The sequence below is a fragment of the Rhamphochromis longiceps genome, linkage group LG15 (genome assembly GCF_057381845.1).
Source record: "Rhamphochromis longiceps isolate RC_006_pf linkage group LG15, R_longiceps_female_GT1.1, whole genome shotgun sequence".
In the NCBI taxonomy this organism is placed as follows: Eukaryota; Metazoa; Chordata; class Actinopteri; order Cichliformes; family Cichlidae; genus Rhamphochromis; species Rhamphochromis longiceps.
In genome coordinates this window covers 19,864,033-19,884,931 of record NC_140571.1, presented here as the reverse complement: position 1 = coordinate 19,884,931, position 20,899 = coordinate 19,864,033, and the positions used below count along the sequence as shown (strand labels likewise).

Sequence of the window (20,899 nt, the reverse complement as noted above, 5' to 3'; positions counted from 1 at the left end):
CGTCTTTGCAATGGATTATGGGAACTGTAGTGTTGTTCATTTCAAGTAGTTTCCGCCAGTTAAATAAATAAAAGCAACACGGCTTTCTAATATAAATCATTAACATATGTTAAATTATATTAAAAAATAAATATAAGACCCATTATGAACGACCTATGATCATTTAGATTTTTTTAAATTGTTTTATTATTTTTTTGTATCCCGTGACGTTCCAGGGTGTCAACTTCCTGTTTAGGCTACAAGCGGATATGAACCAAGGAGCCTCGATGAACTGTTTCTCTGTCCAGTTTTTTCTACATTTTCTCAACAATTTATCTCAATAAGTAAACAGTTACACGGCAAAAGATGTCGGAAACGGGGAACCGACTACGGAAGCAGCTCGAATCGCCCAATTTCGACCCGCAAAATTACGTCAAGCAGCTGTCACAGCAGTCCGATGGCGACAGGGATTTGCAGGAGCACCGACAAAAAATCCAAAACCTTGCCGACGAAACGGCTCAAAATCTGAAGAAAAATGTTTACAAGAATTACAGACAGTTCATCGAAACAGCCAAAGAGATTTCCTATCTGGAGAGCGAAATGTACCAGCTGAGCCACATCCTGACTGAACAGAAGAGCATCATGGAGAGTATCACTCAGGCCCTGCTGTCCACAGATAAGGATGAGACGTCTAAAGAGATGCAGGCAGCTTTTCCCAAAGAGACTGAGGAGGTGAAGCAGAGGACCCTCACCTCACTGCTGGAGAAAGTGGAAGGGGTTAAAAACATCATGGACACCCCAGGCAGGCACCTTATCTACAATGGGGACCTTGCAGAGTTTGATGTTGACAACATGTCCCCCATTCAGAAGGTGCACGCTTTCCTGATGAATGACTGTCTGCTGATTGCCACCTGGCTGCCTAACCGCCGTGGCACGGTTAAGTATAAATACAACGCTCTGTATGACCTGGAGAGCTTTGCTGTGGTTAACGTGAAAGACAACCCACCAATGAAGGACATGTTCAAGATCCTAATGTTTCCAGACAGCCGCATCTTCCAGGCAGAGAACAGCAAAGTTAAGAAAGAGTGGTTGGAGATCCTAGATGAAACCAAGAAAAACAAAGTCTCCAAAGACAGGCATAAGAAGGAGGAGGAGGTCCCCACTTCTCCTGTTAGAGCTGAGGTATCCACCAATCCTTTTGATATGGATGATGATGAAGACACGGTTGATGGTGAGGAGAGCGTGAATCTTAGCCTTGAGTGGATCCAGGAGCTGCCAGAGGATCTGGATGTGTGCATTGCCCAGAGAGACTTCGAGGGTGCTGTTGACCTGCTGGACAAGCTCAATGAGTATCTCAGAGATCAGCCTGTCACCCCGAAGGTTAAAGAGCTTAGGGGGAAGGTGGATGAACGTGTGCGGCAGCTGACAGAGGTCCTGGTGTTTGAGTTGTCTCCAGATCGGTCACTTCGTGGCGGTCCTAAAGCAACCCGGCGGGCTGTTTCCCAGCTCATCAGACTAGGTCCTTTTTTTAAAATCAAAAATAACAAGTTTGCACACATCACCAAAACAAATAACACCTGTCTGCTATGATCTCACTTTATATTCAGTGTATTCACAGTAAGGATGTGCTCAGCCCTCTCACAGGGTTTCCACAATTCACTGTTCATTATTTGGGGAGTTTAGCTCATTCTCTTCCATCATTTGCATGGACTTGACTTTCAAATTGCTTGTTGTCCGAGTTCGACCTTGGATGCAGTTAAAGTGTAATTTTCAGACAAATAAGCTGTGCTTGCGGTGATCTGTATGTATTCACTGTTTTTCCCCTCATCTTCAGTCAAGGTGAATATTCTCAAACTACTTAATTAAGAAAATAACTTTCCTATTCAGAGCACTAAGAGAACTAACCTCATGATAGTTTATATATAGTTTACTATTTATTTTTTGTCAGAACTGTTCTTGAATGACCGAATGTTATAAAACCTTAGAAATTTGTATTTTGCTTTGGTGCAGAACAGCTTCGAGTGGATCCATTTTTAATTATGCCCGAGTTTTGCAAACAGACTCCCACACACTGACTGGTTTGCAAAAACATGTTTATTTGCAATTTTTCAGTACTTGACCTTTTTCGGGCAAAACATTATCCTTTAGCAGGAGTATGTAGGGTATAAACCTCTTTTAAAACTCAATCAAAAGGAAAGAGAGAGAACATTTTGTCTCCTGTCACTACACTCCCAGGTATTCTTTATGTAGTCAAGGAGAGTTTGCCATCCAGTTTACTTTTTTTCCCCATTAAGCTTAATAGGTTTCAAGACATATACTAAAAACGTACCAGAATCAGCTGAGAAATAGCTACACATGTTGTACATTTACAGTCATAAATATAAAGGCCCTCAGATTCCCATAATGCATCACAGTTTGCATGTATTTGCAAAAATACAATGTAATTGCCATGAACATCTGTACTGTCTCATCACACAGTCATCTGTGTTTCAGGCCAGTCCACCAAAGCCTGTGAGCTCTTTCTGAAGAACCGCGCTGCTGCAGTGCAGACTGCTATACGGCAGCTTCGCATCGAAGGAGCCACGCTGCTCTACATCCACAAACTCTGCAACATATTCTTCACCAGCCTGCTGGAGACGGCCAAAGAATTTCAGATGGACTTTGCCGGGAACACAGGCTGCTATTCTGCCTTCGTGGTCTGGTCCAGATCAGCCATGAGGATGTTTGTGGACGCCTTCAGCAAGCAGGTAGTTAAAATGTCAGATGATAAAACCCTGAGTAATAGGTACGTCCCCTATGATTAGAAGATATGTAACATCTATCATTTGTATATTCTGCATTGTTTATAGCTAAAAACATACTAAGCTACTGAGACATGATGCAATATTTGTGTGTTCCGGTGGTGTTCTTAGGTATTAATGGTTTAAAATATGCAAATAACCAACAATGTGTTTTGGTATACAGAGGATAAGCTTCTGGATCTCAGGTGTATAAAAAAAGTTGAGTTGTTTTAGTAATAAAAAAAGCCATCTGAGAAGGGCAAAGAACTGAAAAGCATTGCTGCAACACAAGAGGATCTCTTAAATGGCAGCCAGAGCATGCAGCGTGCAAGTTAAAATTTATGGTTGTATGGTTTTCTTAATAAAGTACATTTTTTTATTTCCTTGTTGCTAGGTGTTCGACAGTAAGGAGAGCCTGTCGACAGCAGCAGAGTGCGTTAAAGTGGCTAAAGAACACTGTCAGCAGCTCACCGAGATCGGCCTGGACCTGACCTTCACCCTGCAGTCCCTGCTGGTCAAAGACATCAAGGCAGCGCTCCAGAGCTACAAAGATATTATCATCGAGGCCACGAAACACAGAAACTCTGAGGAGATGTGGAGGAGGATGAACCTCATGACTCCTGAGGCTTTGGCTAAACTTAAGGTGGATCTGAATTATTTCTGTTTTGTCTCTTGGTTCTTATGGTTTCTCACTCAGTCTTTTGTTTTCTTCAATTGTTGATTGTTTAATTGTTTTTAACCAAGAACCTCCTAAATTGAGTAACAGAAAGCAAAGCTTTGATAATCTGGTATTAATCTGCTTAAATGATTCAACTGTTGAAATTTTTCCACTGTGAACCTTTAAAGCTCCTTTTTATATAATTTCATATTTTGGGGGTTTTGCATGCTTAATTATGTTGTAATTTCTGGAGGCAGGGATTTTGGCTTGTGTGCTTAGAGCTTCTGTTACAACAAATGCTGAGGATTTCATATGAAAGCTGCCACAAATCACTGTTTTCCTTTACCTGCTGCAACATTAACATATTTATCTTTGTGCAGGATGAGATGCGCAGTTGTGGCATTAACTTTGAGCAGTACACAGGTGATGACTGCTGGGTGAACCTGAGCTATACCGTCGTGGCCTTCACCAAGCAGATGATGAGCTTCTTAGAGGAAGGCCTGAAGCTCTACTTCCCTGAGCTGCACATGGTGCTGCTGGAGAGCCTGAGGGAGATCATCCTGGTGGCCGTACAGCACGTAGACTACAGCCTCCGCTGTGAGCAGGACCCTGAGAAGAAAGCCTTTGTCATGCAGAATGCCTCCTTCCTCCACGACACCGTGCTGCCGGTGGTTGAGCGGAGGTTTGAGGAGAGCGTGGGGAAGCCGGCCAAGCAGCTGCAGGACCTCAGGAAGAGCACGAGGCCGGTACGAATCAACCCCGAGAGCACCACATCCGTGGTCTGAGACCGACAGGAACTTCTGTGGCTTGAATTGAGGCGCAAGAATGGCGGCCATGAAACACCTACACACTCTCTAAATGACTGTTCTTGCAATTTCAACTCCCAATTTAGAAATAAACATAACACCTTTTGGTTGTTTTTATGCTGCAGGACAGGAAATCACTGGATACATCACGGAAAAGAGTCACAATAGCACTAGAATAAGACAGCTTAAAGTGCCCATATTATAATCATTTATAGGTTTTTAGTTTTAGTGGTTCATCAGAATTTTTTTCTCAATATTTTTTTCTCAATATTTTTCTCATACTGGCTCCAAATAAAGTCCAGCCTGCTTTGAATTATCAGCCTGTCCAGTCAAAATGAGAAATGGTTTTCTTGCCATAACCTTACAAATAGAGACACAACACTCAGTAAGAAAACCCACACACATTTCAACCAGAACCGGAAACAAGGCAGCTGTTTGTTCTTTTTAAGGGCAGGTCACACTAGCCAATAGCTAAGGTGTTGCACTAATCTGATACAGATAAATCACAGATGAAAACCTGGATCACAAATGATGTGCTCCAGGCAGTGGGAGAAAATAACCTGCATTATCCTAAACTTTTGTAACTTTGCAAATGTTTTACATGCATAAAAAAATAACCAACAGCTAAACTCAAAATGCATAATGTATTAACAGTGATTATTGACACGTGATAACTAAGGAGACTAAGCTCTTCTGAAAGAGGTGCAATGATTGTGTGAGGCTGATGAATCTATTGATCAGACAAACACACTATAATTACCATGATGGCTAAAGATCATTTTATTTGAAAGTTTAATTTTGAGGCTACTTATTCGACCGTTATTAGACACTAAAGTATTCAAGCACACAAGGACTTGATTAAAAGGGATGACTGAAGTGAAATGCACTGCTAAATGTTTTCTGTTATTCAAAAATAACACACGGAAATGAATAAAGATCATTATGCACAGAGTTCTCATTTTATCAATGATGAAGATGTTTAATTCATTTCAGTTTTATTTATATATCATTAATTGACAACAACAGTTGGCCCAAGGCCGTTTCTGTTTCAAGTTAAAGACCCTACAATATTAGAAAGAAACCCCAACAATCCCACAACCTCCTGTGAGCAAGCACTTGGCAACAGTGGGAAGAAAAATCTCCCATTCAACAGGAAGAAACCTCTGGCGCCATCTGCTGCCACTGGTCGGGGGTGATGGGGAAAGAAAGAGCAGAGAGACCGGACAAAAGGCAGACTAGGAGAGAGAGCTAGAGATGAATAATAAGTAATGATTAAATCCAGTTGTGGTGTATAAGGACACAGAGAGTGAAAGGAGACACGTGAAGAAGAAACGCTCAGTGCATCATGGGAAGCCCCCCCCACCCAGCGTCCAACCGACCGTAACCCTAAAGGAAAAGTTTAAGCCCAAGCATTAAAGTAGAGAGGGTGTCTTGTCTCCCAGATGCAAAACTGAGTGCTGGTTTCATGGTATAGATTCACAACACAGAAGCATTTTACTTCTGCTATGAAGGAATACAATTTATCTGCATAACATTTTCATTGTAACAATAAAGTAAAGCATCTAAAAGAAGCAGATGGTGTGTCACTGGGGGGAAAAAGTATCTTAAGGCAAGGCAAGGCAAGGCAAGTTTATTTGTATAGCACAATTCAACAACAAGGTGATTCAAAGTGCTTTACAGAGACATTAGAAACAAGAACAAATAAAAAGCATGATTTAAAATTGAATAAAACAAGCAAATAAACTAACTAACTAATTAACAAACAAACAAACAAACAACAGTATATAAAATCAAAACAGATAAAATCAGAACAGTAGATAAAATCAGTAGTTAAATGTAAGTTTTGAAATTTAAGCTTAAAGTGTGGATTTGGTGCTTTATTCAAATGCAGCTGAGAACAGGTGAGTCTTCAACCTGGATTTAAATAAACTGAGTGTTTCAGCTGATCTGAGGCTTTCTGGGAGTTTGTTCCAGATATAAGGAGCATAAAAGCTGAATGCAGCTTCTCCGTGTCTTAACATGAATTGTAAAACAGTAAAAATGCCCGAGGGCATTTTTAAATGAAATGAAATGAAAGAAGTGTTGTTCTTGCTGTACTAAGTGAAACTGAGTGCAACACGGTATGGTGTATTTTCTCATCTTCTAATTTTGGCTGGCATGTTTGCTCAATAACTCAGCAGTGTTTCATCTTTTCCTTTTTTGTCCATGGTGCATAAAAGAAGTGCTCCCTATCAGCAACCTTTCCTTACAGCAAACGGTTTTACTTTTCATGTAAAACTGTAAAACTGTTTGCTGGGAGTCTTGTGAAAAACACAAGTTTAGATAATAATAATGGTACCCATTAGCATATAGTAATGTAAAGCAGATTAATGTAACAAATATTTAACATTAGTTGGTGTGAGCCTGCTTTAATAGAAAAGGCTTACAGTTACTACATTAATAAATCCCTCTGTGGTCTTTGCTGCCATTTTTAGATCATGTTCGCATCAAATCTCTCTTAAAATAAATACTATTCAGTACATTAAGATTCAAAGGACTAATCATTTTTCTGCACAACCCCAGCCATTTGAATATATATACCTCTGTGATGCCATGTTATATAGATGTCGATATATACTGCATACTAGGTGTGTCTGCTGTTTTTAAACTTGTAGCTCCAAGGCATCAGGCAGCAGCTGTTGTTCACCTCCAAAAGATTTCTGCAGTTTCAACATGCTGATAACTGTGAAATGTGTGGTGCAGGTAGTTTAATAATCCTCATGCTCAGACTAGTATTTGCCAGACCAGTCATGATTTTTCTATATGACCCCATTCTACCTTATTTGATACACTTAGTGGAGGTCAAAAAGGATTGATTTTCTTAATGGATACAGAGAAGGGCTGGATTTATGTCAGCTGTATCTATTTTTCTGTGGTTATGCAAAACTAAAGCCTTATGGCATGTAAACTAAATTAAACCAAAAAAAATGAGTTGATCATTGGGTTACGCTACATTGCCCTCTTGTGGCCGTTAGAATTAGGGGGAATTAAATTAAAATATAGTTGATTTTATTATAACTCAGTTTTTGAGCTTCTTGGATCAAGTTTTGGCAGTCGAACCGTTTATGAACACAGCTCAACAGTTTAAGTGTTAAACTTTAGTTTCTGGACAACATCCTAAAATCCAACAGTGACAAAGTGTTCAAGAAACATCAGTGAACATAAATCTGTTTGACTGCTCTTCCTCCTGCAGTAAAGCCAGTCTGGTGGCACTACCGTAATGACGAGCAGTTCCTCCTCTTTCTGTTAAAGTGTTTCCCAACAGTCACAGAGTAAACGAAAACATGACAGCTGATATTTTTAGATGCGATTGAGCACATGATTGTTCTTTCTGCTTCACAGCTCATCTCATCATAATCACTGATGTGATCGAGGGCTCGAGGAAAGCCTCAGCTTAGGGAAGAGGCATCAGGCTGGTGGGATTATTTGAGGGAATTCAACCAGTCAAACTATAAGTGAATACAAAGCACGTAGTTCATGAGACGAACAGATAATAGTTTGCTTCTTTTTCAGTAAATGGTGTTGCGAAGATATTGATCTCAAAATTTCAGCTATTAAGTAAAATTTTGACCTGCTTATCTTAAAATTTTGAGATAACACAAAATGTTGATATTAAACCAAGAATTTTGACTTAGATCATTTTTTTTTCTTTTTAGTGGGGGAAACAAACTTCTGTAGTGACAAGTACAACCTTAACTATAAATCCTATATTAACATTTATATTAACAAAGGGTCAAGTAATGATTTCTAATATGAACTGGGTTGATTAACGTGAGCAGCCCACAGAGACCCTCAACTCTACAGTTCCTTTCTACAGAGATCTAAGTGTAATATTCCTACTGACTGTTACTGTACTGTGGTTGAAATAAGTGATAGCTCAAGTTTGAACTGAAGCAGCAGGCAGATTTCTTTCAGACACAGAAACCTGCTGTCCAAATTAAACAGCCAGATGTTTCCTTCAAGAGCTGGTGGGGGACAAAACTGAGATAAATGCTGAAATCGAATTTGTCAAATGTCCACAAACATAATATAAAAACTAATGTAGCTCTGTTGATAACATGAAAATGTGGAAATAAATTGAAACTGACGAAGGTGATTCCCACCCACTCATCCATCTTCTTCCACTCATCACAGTGAAGCTCGAGCCTCAGCTGCCACATAGCAAAACACGGGGGTGTTGCAGGGCTGACACAAAGAAACAACCACTCACATTCACCCCTACAGCTAATTTAGAATCACCAATCTACCTAACCCCACTAACTGCCTGTCTGAGTACCTGGAGAGGACCCACTCGGCATGAAAATTCCACACAGGAAGGTCTCAGGCAGATTGGATAGTGGATTCAAACCCCAAACCTTTTTGCTGTGAAACAACAGTGCGAACCACTTCTCCACTCTGCCGTCCAGGTCTGATAGCATGATTCCCACCAATGTGGTACAAAAAAGAATCTGATTTTTATATTTTAGTAATTAAAGCAAGTTATTCATCTTCTTAAAATTCAGCTCAGATTAATTTTACATTAAAAAATCTTTTATGACTGCAGTGTTGGAAGAACGCAGTGCTCGCCTTTTTTTCTTCCTTGGAGAACAAATGTGTAACTGAAGATCTATTTTTTAGAGTAAACATCCTCGTGATGGATTATGCTGGAGTGAGGTTCTCTTCGGTGATAGTTAAAGGTTATGCTTGGCAATGACACTGCAGGATGTTCCACATCTGCAGAGATCTCTGCTTTAACGTGGCTGTGCAGATGCCCGCTCTCATTTCACTGCAGAGCAGATCTGAAACCCAGGTAATGGGATGCTAATTGGGCTAATAAATGGAAAAGCTGTCCCAGTGTGTCGGATTAATCTTGCTCCCCAAAGGACTTCAGTCATGCCCGCTGTCTAGTCAATTAAATGTTTAGTTAACACAAAAGACTAATGGGAAAAAAACACAAAGGTTACCGGATCGAAGTGGCTTCAGATGGTCCCTCATCCATTTTGAGCCTGCATGGAAACTCCTATTAAACTTAGTTTAATCCATTTTTATTGATTGCATGTACTTCTGCTATCACGTTTGATTTGTTTCAGACTAACAGGCAGAACAAATGCAGAGTATAGAGGCAGTCACAATAAATGATCCGCTTCAGCATTATCATTTGACATAATGATAGCAGTTACTGTCCTTGTATACTGGCAGAAAGAAGCTCAGATGAAGAAAGTTTAAGTTTTTACCAGCTATAACACATTTAAGGAGCGATCCCCCCCTTTTTATTTCAATGTTTGCATTTTTTGGTAAAATACATAGAAAGAAAGAAAGAAAGAAAGAAAGAAAGAAAGAAAGAAAGAAAGAAAGAAAGAAAGACTACAAAATTGCAGGGATTGAATCAAATTCTTCTTCTTATCATTTTCTATCTAGTAATCTTAGAAAATAAACCAATGTTGTGGACAAAATTAAGAAGAAAGAAGTGAATTACATAACTGAAGCGTTAGCTTAAATATGTCAAATCAAAGTAATTTGAGAAAAGGAGCAGAGATCCTCTTTACCAACCATAATAATCTAAAATATGTGGCGTTTCAAATCCTCCAAATTAGCTCGATCAGTCAACCCAGATCACAATCTCCGCCCCTCTTTACGCATGCGCAAAGTAGTGTGGGGAGCTGTCCAGTCACTCGGTGCTGGAGCGTTCTCGGAGAAGCAGCTTCCCCTCTCCGGTCCACCGACACAGACGGGAGCGATGGAGGAAGAGTTGAAATGCCCCGTTTGCGGGTCTCTCTTCAAGGACCCCATCCTGCTTCCGTGTTCCCACAACGTCTGCCTGGGATGCGCTCGGAACATCACCGTCCAGACCCCGGAGGGGGAGACCCCGGTGCAGAGCCGAGCCTCGGGCAGCTCTGACTACGACTACCTGGACATGGACAAGATGAGTCTGTACAGCGAGACGGACAGCGGATACGGCTCCTACACGCCGTGCCAGCTCAAGTCTCCAAACGGGGTGCGGGTGTTTCCGCCTGCGATCCCCCACCGACAGTGCACACTCACCTGTCCGCTGTGCCACCGGAGCGTCTCTCTGGACGAGCGGGGGCTCCGGGGTTTCCCTCGGAACCGGCTGCTGGAGGCCATCGTGGCGCGGTACCAACAGACCCGCGGCGCCTCCTCCTCATCTTCCAACGCGGTGAAGTGCCAGCTGTGCGACCGCAACCCGGTGGACGCGGCGGTGATGTGCGAGCAGTGCGACGTCTACTACTGCAACGCCTGCCAGCAGCGATGCCACCCGTCCCGCGGTCCCCTCGCCAAGCACCGACTGGTGCCGCCGCCAAACAAGGCGGCAGGAGCGGGGGCTAGCGGAGGCGGCGGTGGTCAGCAGCCGCCCGCCACCGCGCGGAAACCGGCGACGTGCGTGGATCACGAAGCGGAAAACTTCAGTATGTACTGCAGCAGCTGCAAGGCTCCCGTGTGCATGAAGTGTCTGGAGGAGGGAAAACACGCCAAGCACGACGTCAAACCGCTGGCCGTGATGTGGAAGCAACACAAAGTGAGTGGACACGCACTCACAACATCCACAGAGTCAAGGCCGTAAGGTTCTGTTAGTGCGCTCATACTAATAATTAGACTATTGAATCCCAAAGAGCTGATTCATTACTCTCTCTCTCTCTCTCTCTCTCTCTCTCTCTCTCTCTCTCTCTCTCACACACACACACACACACACACACACACACACACACACACACACACACACACACACACACACACAGAGGCTACCAGAGGCCATTACCCGAAGTGCCCTGAGCTGATGATCAGCATCTCAAACATTTTCCTCTATCTATCTATCTATCTATCTATCTATCTATCTATCTATCTATCTATCTATCTATCTATCTATCTATCTATCTATCTATCTATCTATCTATCTATCTATCTATCTATCTATCTATCTATCTATCTATCTATCTATCTATCTATCTATAAATGACTGCTTCATACTTCATCATGTTTTCCACAGAAACAGAAAACACTCATGTGTGATCCTGTGCTGAGTGTGTGTGTGTGTGTGTGAGTGTGTGGGAATAACTAAACGAAATAGCAGTGATTCATCAGAACATAATTACTGTAGGCGTCAAAGCCCAGTGTGCTTCTGTGTGCACTGTGTATGTGTGTGAATGCAACATGCGTCATCACATGAAGGGTCGCACAGCGTTACTGCCCCACATCTGCACTGCAATGTATATATATATATATGATGTGGATGGTGAGTGTAGGCAGAGGAGGTCATCGCTATTCCTCAGGCGCTGGGATGAAGAAGCTCAAGTCATGAGTTTAAATGTTTCCCTGTCTGTGGCTGGTTATAATCTGACAAGAGAGTGAATTATAAAGTAAATAATTAGCATATCTACACTTTTTAAAAACATATCTGTTGATGTGGAATAAATTTAAGGCAATTACTTCAGTCTGAAGGAAAATGTTTACATTTTAAAAAATCTCGACTTGTATATTTGAAAATTGTTCTTGAAAACATGACTGCTGACGATAGCTGATGATGTACTATATATCATGCTGGGTATCTCTAATGATATGGACTGGACAGAGTGTTATGATTGCAAGGATGCCACGTCATTTGGTGGAAATTCAATTTATCAACCTACAGAGGACTGAATTCAAAAACACCTCAGAAATCAAAGTGTAAAAATTAAGGTTAGTCCATTTTTTCAAAACTTGGTACTCAGATGCAGTAGTTTGTTGTCACAATGTGCTTATATATGCCCGACCCTTGTCAGGGCATGCTCCTAATGAGACAATGGATGGTGTCCTGGGGGATCTCATACCAGATCTGGGAGGCATCCCAGAGGTGTTCTGTTGGATTTAGGTCAGGGGAGTGTGGGGGTGAGTCAGTGGTATCAGTGCCTTAATTCTCCAGCATCTGCCTCCATATTTTCACATGAGGCATTGTCATGCACAGGTAAGAACCCAGGACCCACTACACCCACAGTCTAGGGTCTGACAATGGGTCCAACAATTTTATTCCTAATATCTCTATAAGCCACAGAAAATCACTGACCCACCACCAAACTGGTCACGCTGAACAATGAACAAGCGTATTGTTTCCATGGCTTCTCCAGACCTTTGCTCATGATTAACCTGCCTCATGTGACACTGACTCTAACCAAATGAAAAACTAGTGAAGAAAAAATCAGAAATGATGAGGAGGTGGGTTGGCGGGCTGTCTCCTTGTTGCCCCACACCTAGTGATAATTTCATAACACCAAAAATGATTAGCAACCCTCTCTGCTACTCGATCAGATCAATATTCCAGACGTTTAACTGACTTGATGCTATACTCAGATTAAAACCAATTTCTTTCATTTTTTGAGAAGTGTATAAAAGAGGAATGGAAAATTCAGCTCTGAACGGTGAGGTCAATGTGGAAATATCGTTAACCTGTATTCTTTTTGATGGCCAGCAAGGGGAAACTCCGGTGGATGTTCTTGAAAGTCTAATTGTGTAAAAAATAGTCCCTTTTTTATGTCATCCGTGAACTAGTTTTTAATTTTCCTGATAATTTTACGGTCTCAGTCGGTAGTTTTAAGCCTTATTTAATACCACACGGTGATCATTTTGTAAATTCTAATCAATTTTTTGAGAAAAAGAGTAAAGCAGGATGTGATGTAGTGTGCAACAGGCTTGCAGCATGTTGTATTCTCAATTTCTCAGATAGATCCATATAAACAAGTCTCTGAAAACTCAAAAAAGAAATATTAAATAAGTATAAGAATGAAGAAAATGCAATTAACCCAAGACAGCAGTCAAACTCATGTTTATTTTCTTCTGCAAATTAGCAAATCTAAATATAGTTTTAGTTGAACATGTGAAAATATTTTTTTGAGATGTTATGTTCTAAGTAGAAGGCATTGTATACATTTTTGTTGTTCAAATTTAGATGATGAGGATGTAAACCCGAGGGGGTAGGGCTAAATAAGTATATACTTCTGCCTACTCCTTTTCAAACAACTGTATGGAATGATTTTATGAAATGTTGGTGAATGTATATGTTTGAAATAAAGAAGAACTGAACTGAAAACCAAAATAACAAACTTCAAGCTTCAAAATGTGTGGCATGGTGTCTACATGTGTCTTTAATATAGTATTTTTTGTTTTGACTAAATGAAAAATTTAAATGGCTTGCTCTACCTCTGCCTAAACATTTATTTTTGAAATCTCTAAACCCATTTTGTGTTTTTCCTTTAAACATGTACTGTAAATGCAATAAGTCTACTTTATAGTTGTTTTTGTCCATTTGATAAGCAAATATGTTGAATAAGCAAAGAAATGGATGGATAGATGGAATTAAATGATTAGGATGTTGGTGATTTTTCTTTGGCTTTGGCTAAAACGTTTTTTGAATTTTGTTTTTTTCGGGGAGGAGAACAATTCCTCTATAGTGTAAAAACCCTGCTTTGCTGTACAGCAATCCATCAGGGATTGTTGGATTTGTAAGGCAGGATACAGGAAGCAGACTGAGATTACAATGTTTGTTATCTTAACCTTAGTTTCTGCAAATATTTGTAACTGTATCAGAAAAATTGAGCAATTTCTTATGTACAAACTGCAAATAAACAGTGCATGGCTTTGCACCAAATCCTCATCCAGCAACCTTCTCAAACCTCTGCTCAGCATTGCTACAAACACCCAGTGGTGCCATCGCCAGATCTCAAGTGATGGTGGTGAGTTTTCCCTCTTTAGCCTGTGGACTTAAGGCAACATGGAGTATTATCGATCAATGGTTTCTCGTTAACTTAGTGGAGGTCTTATCATATTTCTTTATGAACGTGGTAAAACTGATTCTAATCCAAACAACTGATGCAGTTAGACAGTAAACCAAATTTGGTTTTGCATGTAAATCTAAAGTTTTGAAACTTAAGAAAAAAAATAGACAATTTTGGACTTTTGCATCACATTTTCCTCCTAGACATTAGGGTCCGAATGTGATTCAAACAGATCATGTTTGCAGTAATTCAGAACTTCTTGTTAGTGAAAAATGCAGTGGAGGACATTGAACTTGGCTTGTAATAATTTGGATAGTCGTCTTCATCTTATGTGAGTAAAACTTTCATTCATTCTACAATCAGAAGGGACAAGGTTTGGCTAAAAACCTACAACACTGTTCCTTATCCAAATTCATCCCTGCCTGCCAAAAAAAAGGAGGAACAAACCCGCCTGCTGGTTTCATTAATGGATGATTAAACTGATTTATGATTATTTCATTTCCTAATGACATTTTTCATTAATTTCAAAATCCAGGGTTGAGGTCGACTCAGGTTCATTCCTCTCGGGCTACGTGGTGACGTGACTTTGTAAACTCTAAACGATAGTGCTGTCTGTTATAGTTCATGTATCGTCATTATTTTTTTAAATTGTTTTTGAAGAAATGTTGGATTTGTTAATACGTGAGTCAAAATGTTTAGTCTTATAGTTATCACCATTATGATAATTATCATTATGGTAAAAAAAAGGCCTCAGGGTCTGGAAGTAAAGGAGTTTTAAGAAAATGTTTTAGCTACTTTTAAAGGCCCATAACGCGTTGAATGTTTATCCAGCCCGTGTCTCCTTTTAGATTTCAGCTTGCTTTCTGTTAGTAATAGAACATTTCATCCTCGCACTCCGATTTCATTTGTGTAAACTAAAAGCCATTTTTGCCTCTCTCCTGCTAAGTGGGTCATTGGGACTAATCTCTCAGTCTGCCTCTTGTGTTTTTTGTGTGATTTGAAGCCTCCAGACATTCCATTCATCATTTATCCGCCACACATCTCTTCGCCTCTTCTTGGCTTTCACTCATCTCTCACCTTCTCCTGTATCCCTCACTTTACCTCTTCATCTCTGTATCTTATTTACACTCTCCCCTCCCCCTCATTTACCTTCCCCTACCTCGTCTCGTCCTTCCTCCATCTTTCTCTCTATCGTCCTATCCCATAAATAAACCGTGAAAATCCCATCAGACTACGGGAGTGAGAGGGGGTGTCGATAAGTGACGAGCGGCGTATGAATAAGAGATGGCCACCACTTAGTTAATACGGTGTCCTTCACGTTGAAGGAGATCGATGACTGGCTGTCGTCCTCTCTCTCGGTCCACACGTGAGCAGGGAACAAGCAGCGTCTTGTGCGTCTTTGTTGCAGACCTGAAATGGCTGTTGAGTGTTGAAGTGTCGCTCAGTGAGGTCAGTACCGTAGAGTGGGCTTTTGTTCTGGCATAATTTTTCCTCCTCATCTGTTTTGTTTCAGTGGGCATATCTTGATCTGGTTGCCATCCTGCTTCCTACCATCCTTCATCTCTTTCTCTTTCCGGTCTTCTTCTTATTCACATGGTTTCTCTTTCTGTGCACCTTAACGACAGTGGGCGTTATGAAAAAAAAGAGAGCTTTCCTGAGGAAATTAGCCGTCTGTTGTAGACAAATTGATCGATTAACTGAAGTGTCGTGCTTTGCATGCAAGTCTGTCTGCAGTGGCTTACATGATATTGAACAAAAAACAACTGAGGCGATCATGCAACCAATTTTGTACTTGCCAAATTTAAAAGCTGAATATTAAACGTATTATAAATGTATTATATAATAATGTGGGCAGCACAGTGGCATGGTGGTACGGTGGTTAGCACTATTGCCTCACAGCAAGAAGGTCCTGAGTTCAATTCCACCATCAGGGTCTTTCTGTGTGGAGATTGCATGTTCTCCCCGTGTTTGTGTGGGTTCTCCCCGGGTACTCAGTCCAAAGACTTGCACTTAGTGGGCATAGGTTAATTGAAAAATCTAAATTGCCCATAGGTGTGAATGGTTGTCTGTCCCTATGTGTTAGCGGTGTACCCCGCCTCTCGCCCTATGACAGCTGGGATAGGCTCCAGCACCCCCCGTGATCCTGAAAAGGACAAGCGGAAGCGAATGGATGGACTGATATATAATAATGCACTGATCTTTTAGAAACTAGTCATAAACCACTAATAATAGCAAGTTTTGAGTTGTTCTGTGATTTACCTTCTGGAGCAGTGCTAACCCTCCAACATGGAAGGAACGTTTCCTGGAATGATAAGTCTCGATTTCTGCTGCAGCATTTGACTAGTATGGTCAGAATTTGGTGTGAACAGCATGAAAGCAATCCATCCTGAATCCATCCTACCTTGCATCAGTGGTTCAGGCTGGTGCAGGTGGTGCAGTGGTGTGAGGGATATTTTCTTGGCACAATTTGTGCCCCTAAGTACCAACTGAACATCGTTTAAACTGCAGAGCTGAGCTGAGTATCTCTGCTAACCATGGTCCAGCACTTTATGACCACTGCGTGTCCATTTTCTGTTAGCTGCTTCCAGCAGGATAATGCAACATGTCGCAAAGGTCAGATCATCTCAAAGTGAAGATGACAGTGAGTTCACTGAACTCAAATAGCCTCCACAGTCACCGGATCTCCAGGGATATGGTGGAACGGAATATACAACATACATATATACATTTTTCTAAACTGCAAAAAGAAAAAGTCATTCATTTTCTAACTAGTAAACCTAAACTGGTCAGATGATAGGATTGCTTTTTGGATCAATAATCCTGCTCCACTGGGGTTTAAAGACCCCCCTTGCTAGTCCAGTGCAACCGAAGCTAAATACAGATGGACTGCCTGTCAGTTTATATGTGTCATTTGTAGTTGCACAGATGTGTCTTAGGCAAAAATACAATGAACAGAATAGCTGAAATGATTAAGGTTGGATGGATGAGTTGTAAATTGTGAGTAACTCTATGTCACATGACCAAATTCCTTAGGGGGGTGAACGTTTGGATTTGTGCTTTTTGCTTTAGTATTCATAGCGCAGCTACATTTTTTATGTGTTTGCAGCATATATGCATTTAAAGCTTTCATAAATCCCGCAGTTTATCGTGTAGAGAGGAAGCCAAGAAAAACTATTGGATCATGATTGTGTTTGTTGTAAATCAAACAGTAAGTACATCAAGCAGCAGCCTCAGGGGGTGACTATCCCACTGCTACATACTCACACACATATTGACACGCATTCAGAAAGCATAAATATGCATAAGTGAAGCGGATGAACTTTAGCTGAGGGAATGCAGGGAAGACACACTGATCCAGTTTCCTCTCATCATTCAAGCAGAAAACACACTCATGCATGCTCATATGTGTGTGTGTGTATGTGTGGGTTTTTACGCGTAACTGTGACCTAGCTGAGTCCAGTAAAGAGCAGCTCGGGTGCTGGGGTTAATTATATAAAAAATAACAGAAATGCAGGCTTAGTGGTTCTTTTGTTGTGTGTAAGTTTTAGCCTTGCAGTGTTGTCTGGAGATCATTTTACATTTTAAAAGGGAACAGGGAGCTAAATATTTTTCACTATGATAAAAAAATCTATGTTTTTGTGTCTATTCCACATAATATTCTTTGTAAGGAATAAAAACTGCAATTACACTGACTCCGTGTCTGAATTTAAAGTATGTTGAGTATTTACTTCACATTTAAGAGCTACACTGCTATGTGTATAAGTAATTACAGCAATAATTCTACAAGGTATGATGTTTAGTTTTTGGCATGTGAGAGTTTAGTGATATGGCAGGTTTTATAGATATTGATGCCATAAAATGATGCGATTTTATATTGTAGCCTTCTTTAACTGATTTCTCTAATGGCTTCGTTTACAAATACTCCAAAGGTGAATCAGAGAAAAAGCATGTTTGCAGCCTGTATGATTGGTGAATGCTTTTAAACTCACTCACTCGGGTTTTTGTTAAGGCTTAGGGGCATGAGTGCTTTGACTGACAGGTGTGCCGAGTCAAGCAGCGGTAAAAAACCCCCCCAAAAAACAGATGTCTGCTAAAATTCACCTCAGTTAATTAAAGTCAATGAACTGGATTTCTTGACCACGTTTGTTGTGTTGTCCCCTTTTTGAGTATTTTCAGATACTCCAGACAATCCACGATGATCAGTAAAATCCTAGTATTTTCTTGATGTGTAACTTGGTACTAATTAGCTGTTATGTCTTACGTCTGTATAGTTTATGGATGTGGCTAAGCTGCAAGCTCATAGCTTAAGGCTTTATCCTCTCATACAAATCACTCCTGGGTGCAAAAGGGCTTTTCAAACACTAAAAGCAATGTAAATTTGCATTAAAGTGAAAGCCAAAAGGTGGCTCAAATATCTCTACAACAACTGTAACATTTCCTCAACTTCAAAGTGATATTTATGTAGCTTTAGCGTAACTTTAAATATCTTCAGGAGGAAAGAAGAGCAAGAGTTTGCGGGGATTCCTACACGATGCATTCATTAAAAGATGCCTCTCAGCATTTATACTGGATTTATAAGAGATATTACTAATTAGATCTATGTAATTTGCAATCTTGCCAACCTCAGCATTTTGCTAGGTGATTGCTCCAAAGCACAAATCTACAGTATTGTCTTTCCTCAGTTATGGTTGGATATATCCATGTATGAAGCAGGACACAAGTAGTCTATACAAGCAGGACATGGTTGTATAGACTTAACATTTGGATAAACTGCCCATGTTAGTGCATGCTCTGCATGTGCAGAAAGGTTAGATATAATAATTTAGTAGAGACAGGGTTGCAAAGAGTTGGATTTACACTGTAAATCATATAGTTTGCTTTTCAGTGTTTGATTGTTGCTTCGCAGCATTCCCAGCTTATCAGCTGCAGTCTGGACAGTCTGCCATCTTTTACTGTCTTTTAGAAATTACAAAACGACTGTATGGATTAGTGTGTCTGTCAGGTACTTAAACAAAATGGTATTTTGCTTGTCTGCCTCATCTGTAGCTGCATTTTTCCTCTAGTGTGGGCTTGCTTCTTTCTCTATGCTGGCAAGGAAGTTCTTATCACAATAACTTCATTGTTCTTGAGATGTTAAGATGTCTTCTTCAATGCACAGGGAGTCTCTTGGAAAATATCGGTGTAATTGATGTGGGCTCTTTATGTACAACTGAGATTTCATCGCTCCCTTGGCATTGTGAGCAGTTAAAAAAATCTGCCTCCCCTTACAGTTCACTGGATTTTTATTTTAAATGGCATGCTACTGGGACTTGTTTAAAACCTTTTAGATCTCAAGTGTGAAGCTTTAGAAGGTGAAACAGTATTCTGTTATTGTTTAGTCAGTTATACTGTTTGCAATTATGCTGCTTTACATTTTTAAGATTATGTTTTTGCACTGCATTAATTTCATTAAAATGTATGTTTCTGTCATCATCTGCTGAATATGTCAGAAAAAAAAAGCGTTCGGTCTTAAGTTGTTGTTATTGTTTACAGCCCAATTTTGTCAAACCGCTGCCTTCACACACATGGATTTAAACCTTTAGCTTTTTAAATCGTATTAAAAATAGAAAAGCTGTTCTGAACACATTATTCACCAAAACGTTTTTCAGTGATTGCAACTTCCATTTTTAAGGTTAAAAAAAGAATAAGTGCTGGCTGATTCATGAACAAATGACTGTTTTTAAGTAGCAGTTGATGAGAACAGAATCTGTTCTCTCAAGCATCTGACATTCATGTTCATAAATAAAAAAAACCTTTTACCCAATAATTGTTGCAGGGAGCAAAAGAGGAAGTAAGGTGACTGCTCTAGAGCAGCAAAGCCCTCAACAGAGGGATGTCGGGGTGGATGGATGGATCAACGGACCAGTCAAGATTGTTTTATTTAGTTTTAAAAGCATGACTAGACTAGACTAGAATAGACCTTTATTCTCATTGTACATGTACAACAAAATTGTGGGTGTTCCACACCAACTGTACCGGAATAAACTATGAATAGTAGACAGCAATAAATAGCAAACAGGAGAAATATATGCAATCAAGAGAAAGGCACACATTAGAGAACAAGCTGGAAGTTGTGCAAAGAAAAGACTCGGTCTGAATAGAGTCTGTGTATGAGTGGCCGGAGTTATGAGGGTTACTCAGACCATGGCTTAGATTGGTGAGGTGGGTGGGCAGGGGTAGGGTGTGGGGGGACAGTGTTTGACAGTCCGAGTGGCCCAGGGGAAGAAGCTGTTAGTGATTCTGGAGGTGTGGGACCTGATTGACCTGCGACGCCGAGCAGAGGCGGGTCAAACGGTGGTGGACGGGTGCGAGGGGTCACCTGAGATGTCCCTGGTTTTCCTGAGACAGTGGACAGGAACTGTTCTCAGTTGTGGCCCCTGTGTACCAAACACCCAGGCTGTAGGAGAGTAAACTCTCCACTGAGGAGAAGTTGAATGCCAGCAGCAGCTTCTGATCCAGGATCCTGGACCTCTTTACCAGGATGTTGGTGTTGTGGGTCCCGGTGAGACTGGTGGAGATGTGGGTGCCCAGAAACCTGAAGGTGGAGACAGATTCTACCCTGTCTCCATTTGTGATGAGAAGAGAGTGGACCAGTCTGTGCCTCCTCAAATCTTTCTTTTGTTATAAGGATGTTCAGCTTCAGGTTCAGGTAACGTACAGTAAGCAGCTAAAAAGGGTTGGTGGGGAAACAGCTGCACAGTAACCTTAATCAAATGTTTATTCTTTTAGATGATTTTTGATATTGTTGTTTGAGTAATAAAGTCTACAAATCTAAACTCTAGATCTGATCAAGTCCTTCCACTTGGCAGCCATGTTAGTTATACATACATTCAGCCAGTAGAAGTCCCTATCTAAGTG

The 20,899-nt window shown here is 40.6% G+C and overlaps 2 protein-coding genes across 4 annotated transcripts in view; both read left to right on the top strand.

The window, feature by feature from the left end:
• The first annotated feature begins 222 nt into the window (after positions 1-222).
• Positions 223-5,798, top strand: exoc8 (exocyst complex component 8). Of its 2 annotated transcripts, XR_014907592.1 has the most exons (5): positions 223-1,498; positions 2,473-2,726; positions 3,154-3,402; positions 3,798-4,567; positions 5,089-5,798. XR_014907592.1 is itself a non-coding variant. In XM_085382187.1 (4 exons), exons 1-4 carry the CDS (start codon positions 346-348, stop codon positions 4,200-4,202), a joined length of 2,061 nt encoding a protein of 686 aa, XP_085238313.1. In that variant the 5' UTR covers positions 223-345; the 3' UTR covers positions 4,203-5,082. The 2 variants fall into 2 exon arrangements, 1 of the variants encoding a protein (XP_085238313.1); XM_085382187.1 differs by lacking the exon at positions 5,089-5,798 and having other exon boundaries at positions 3,798-5,082.
• A 4,137-nt stretch (positions 5,799-9,935) lies between these two features.
• The window catches only part of trim67 (tripartite motif containing 67), a 59,187-nt gene continuing 48,223 nt past the window's right edge, over positions 9,936-20,899 (top strand). For both annotated transcript variants that reach the window (XM_085381524.1, XM_085381523.1), the window contains exon 1: positions 9,936-10,776. In XM_085381524.1, coding sequence (XP_085237650.1) covers positions 9,979-10,776 — 798 coding nt within the window. In that variant the 5' untranslated portion in view covers positions 9,936-9,978. The remainder of the gene's footprint in view (positions 10,777-20,899) is intronic.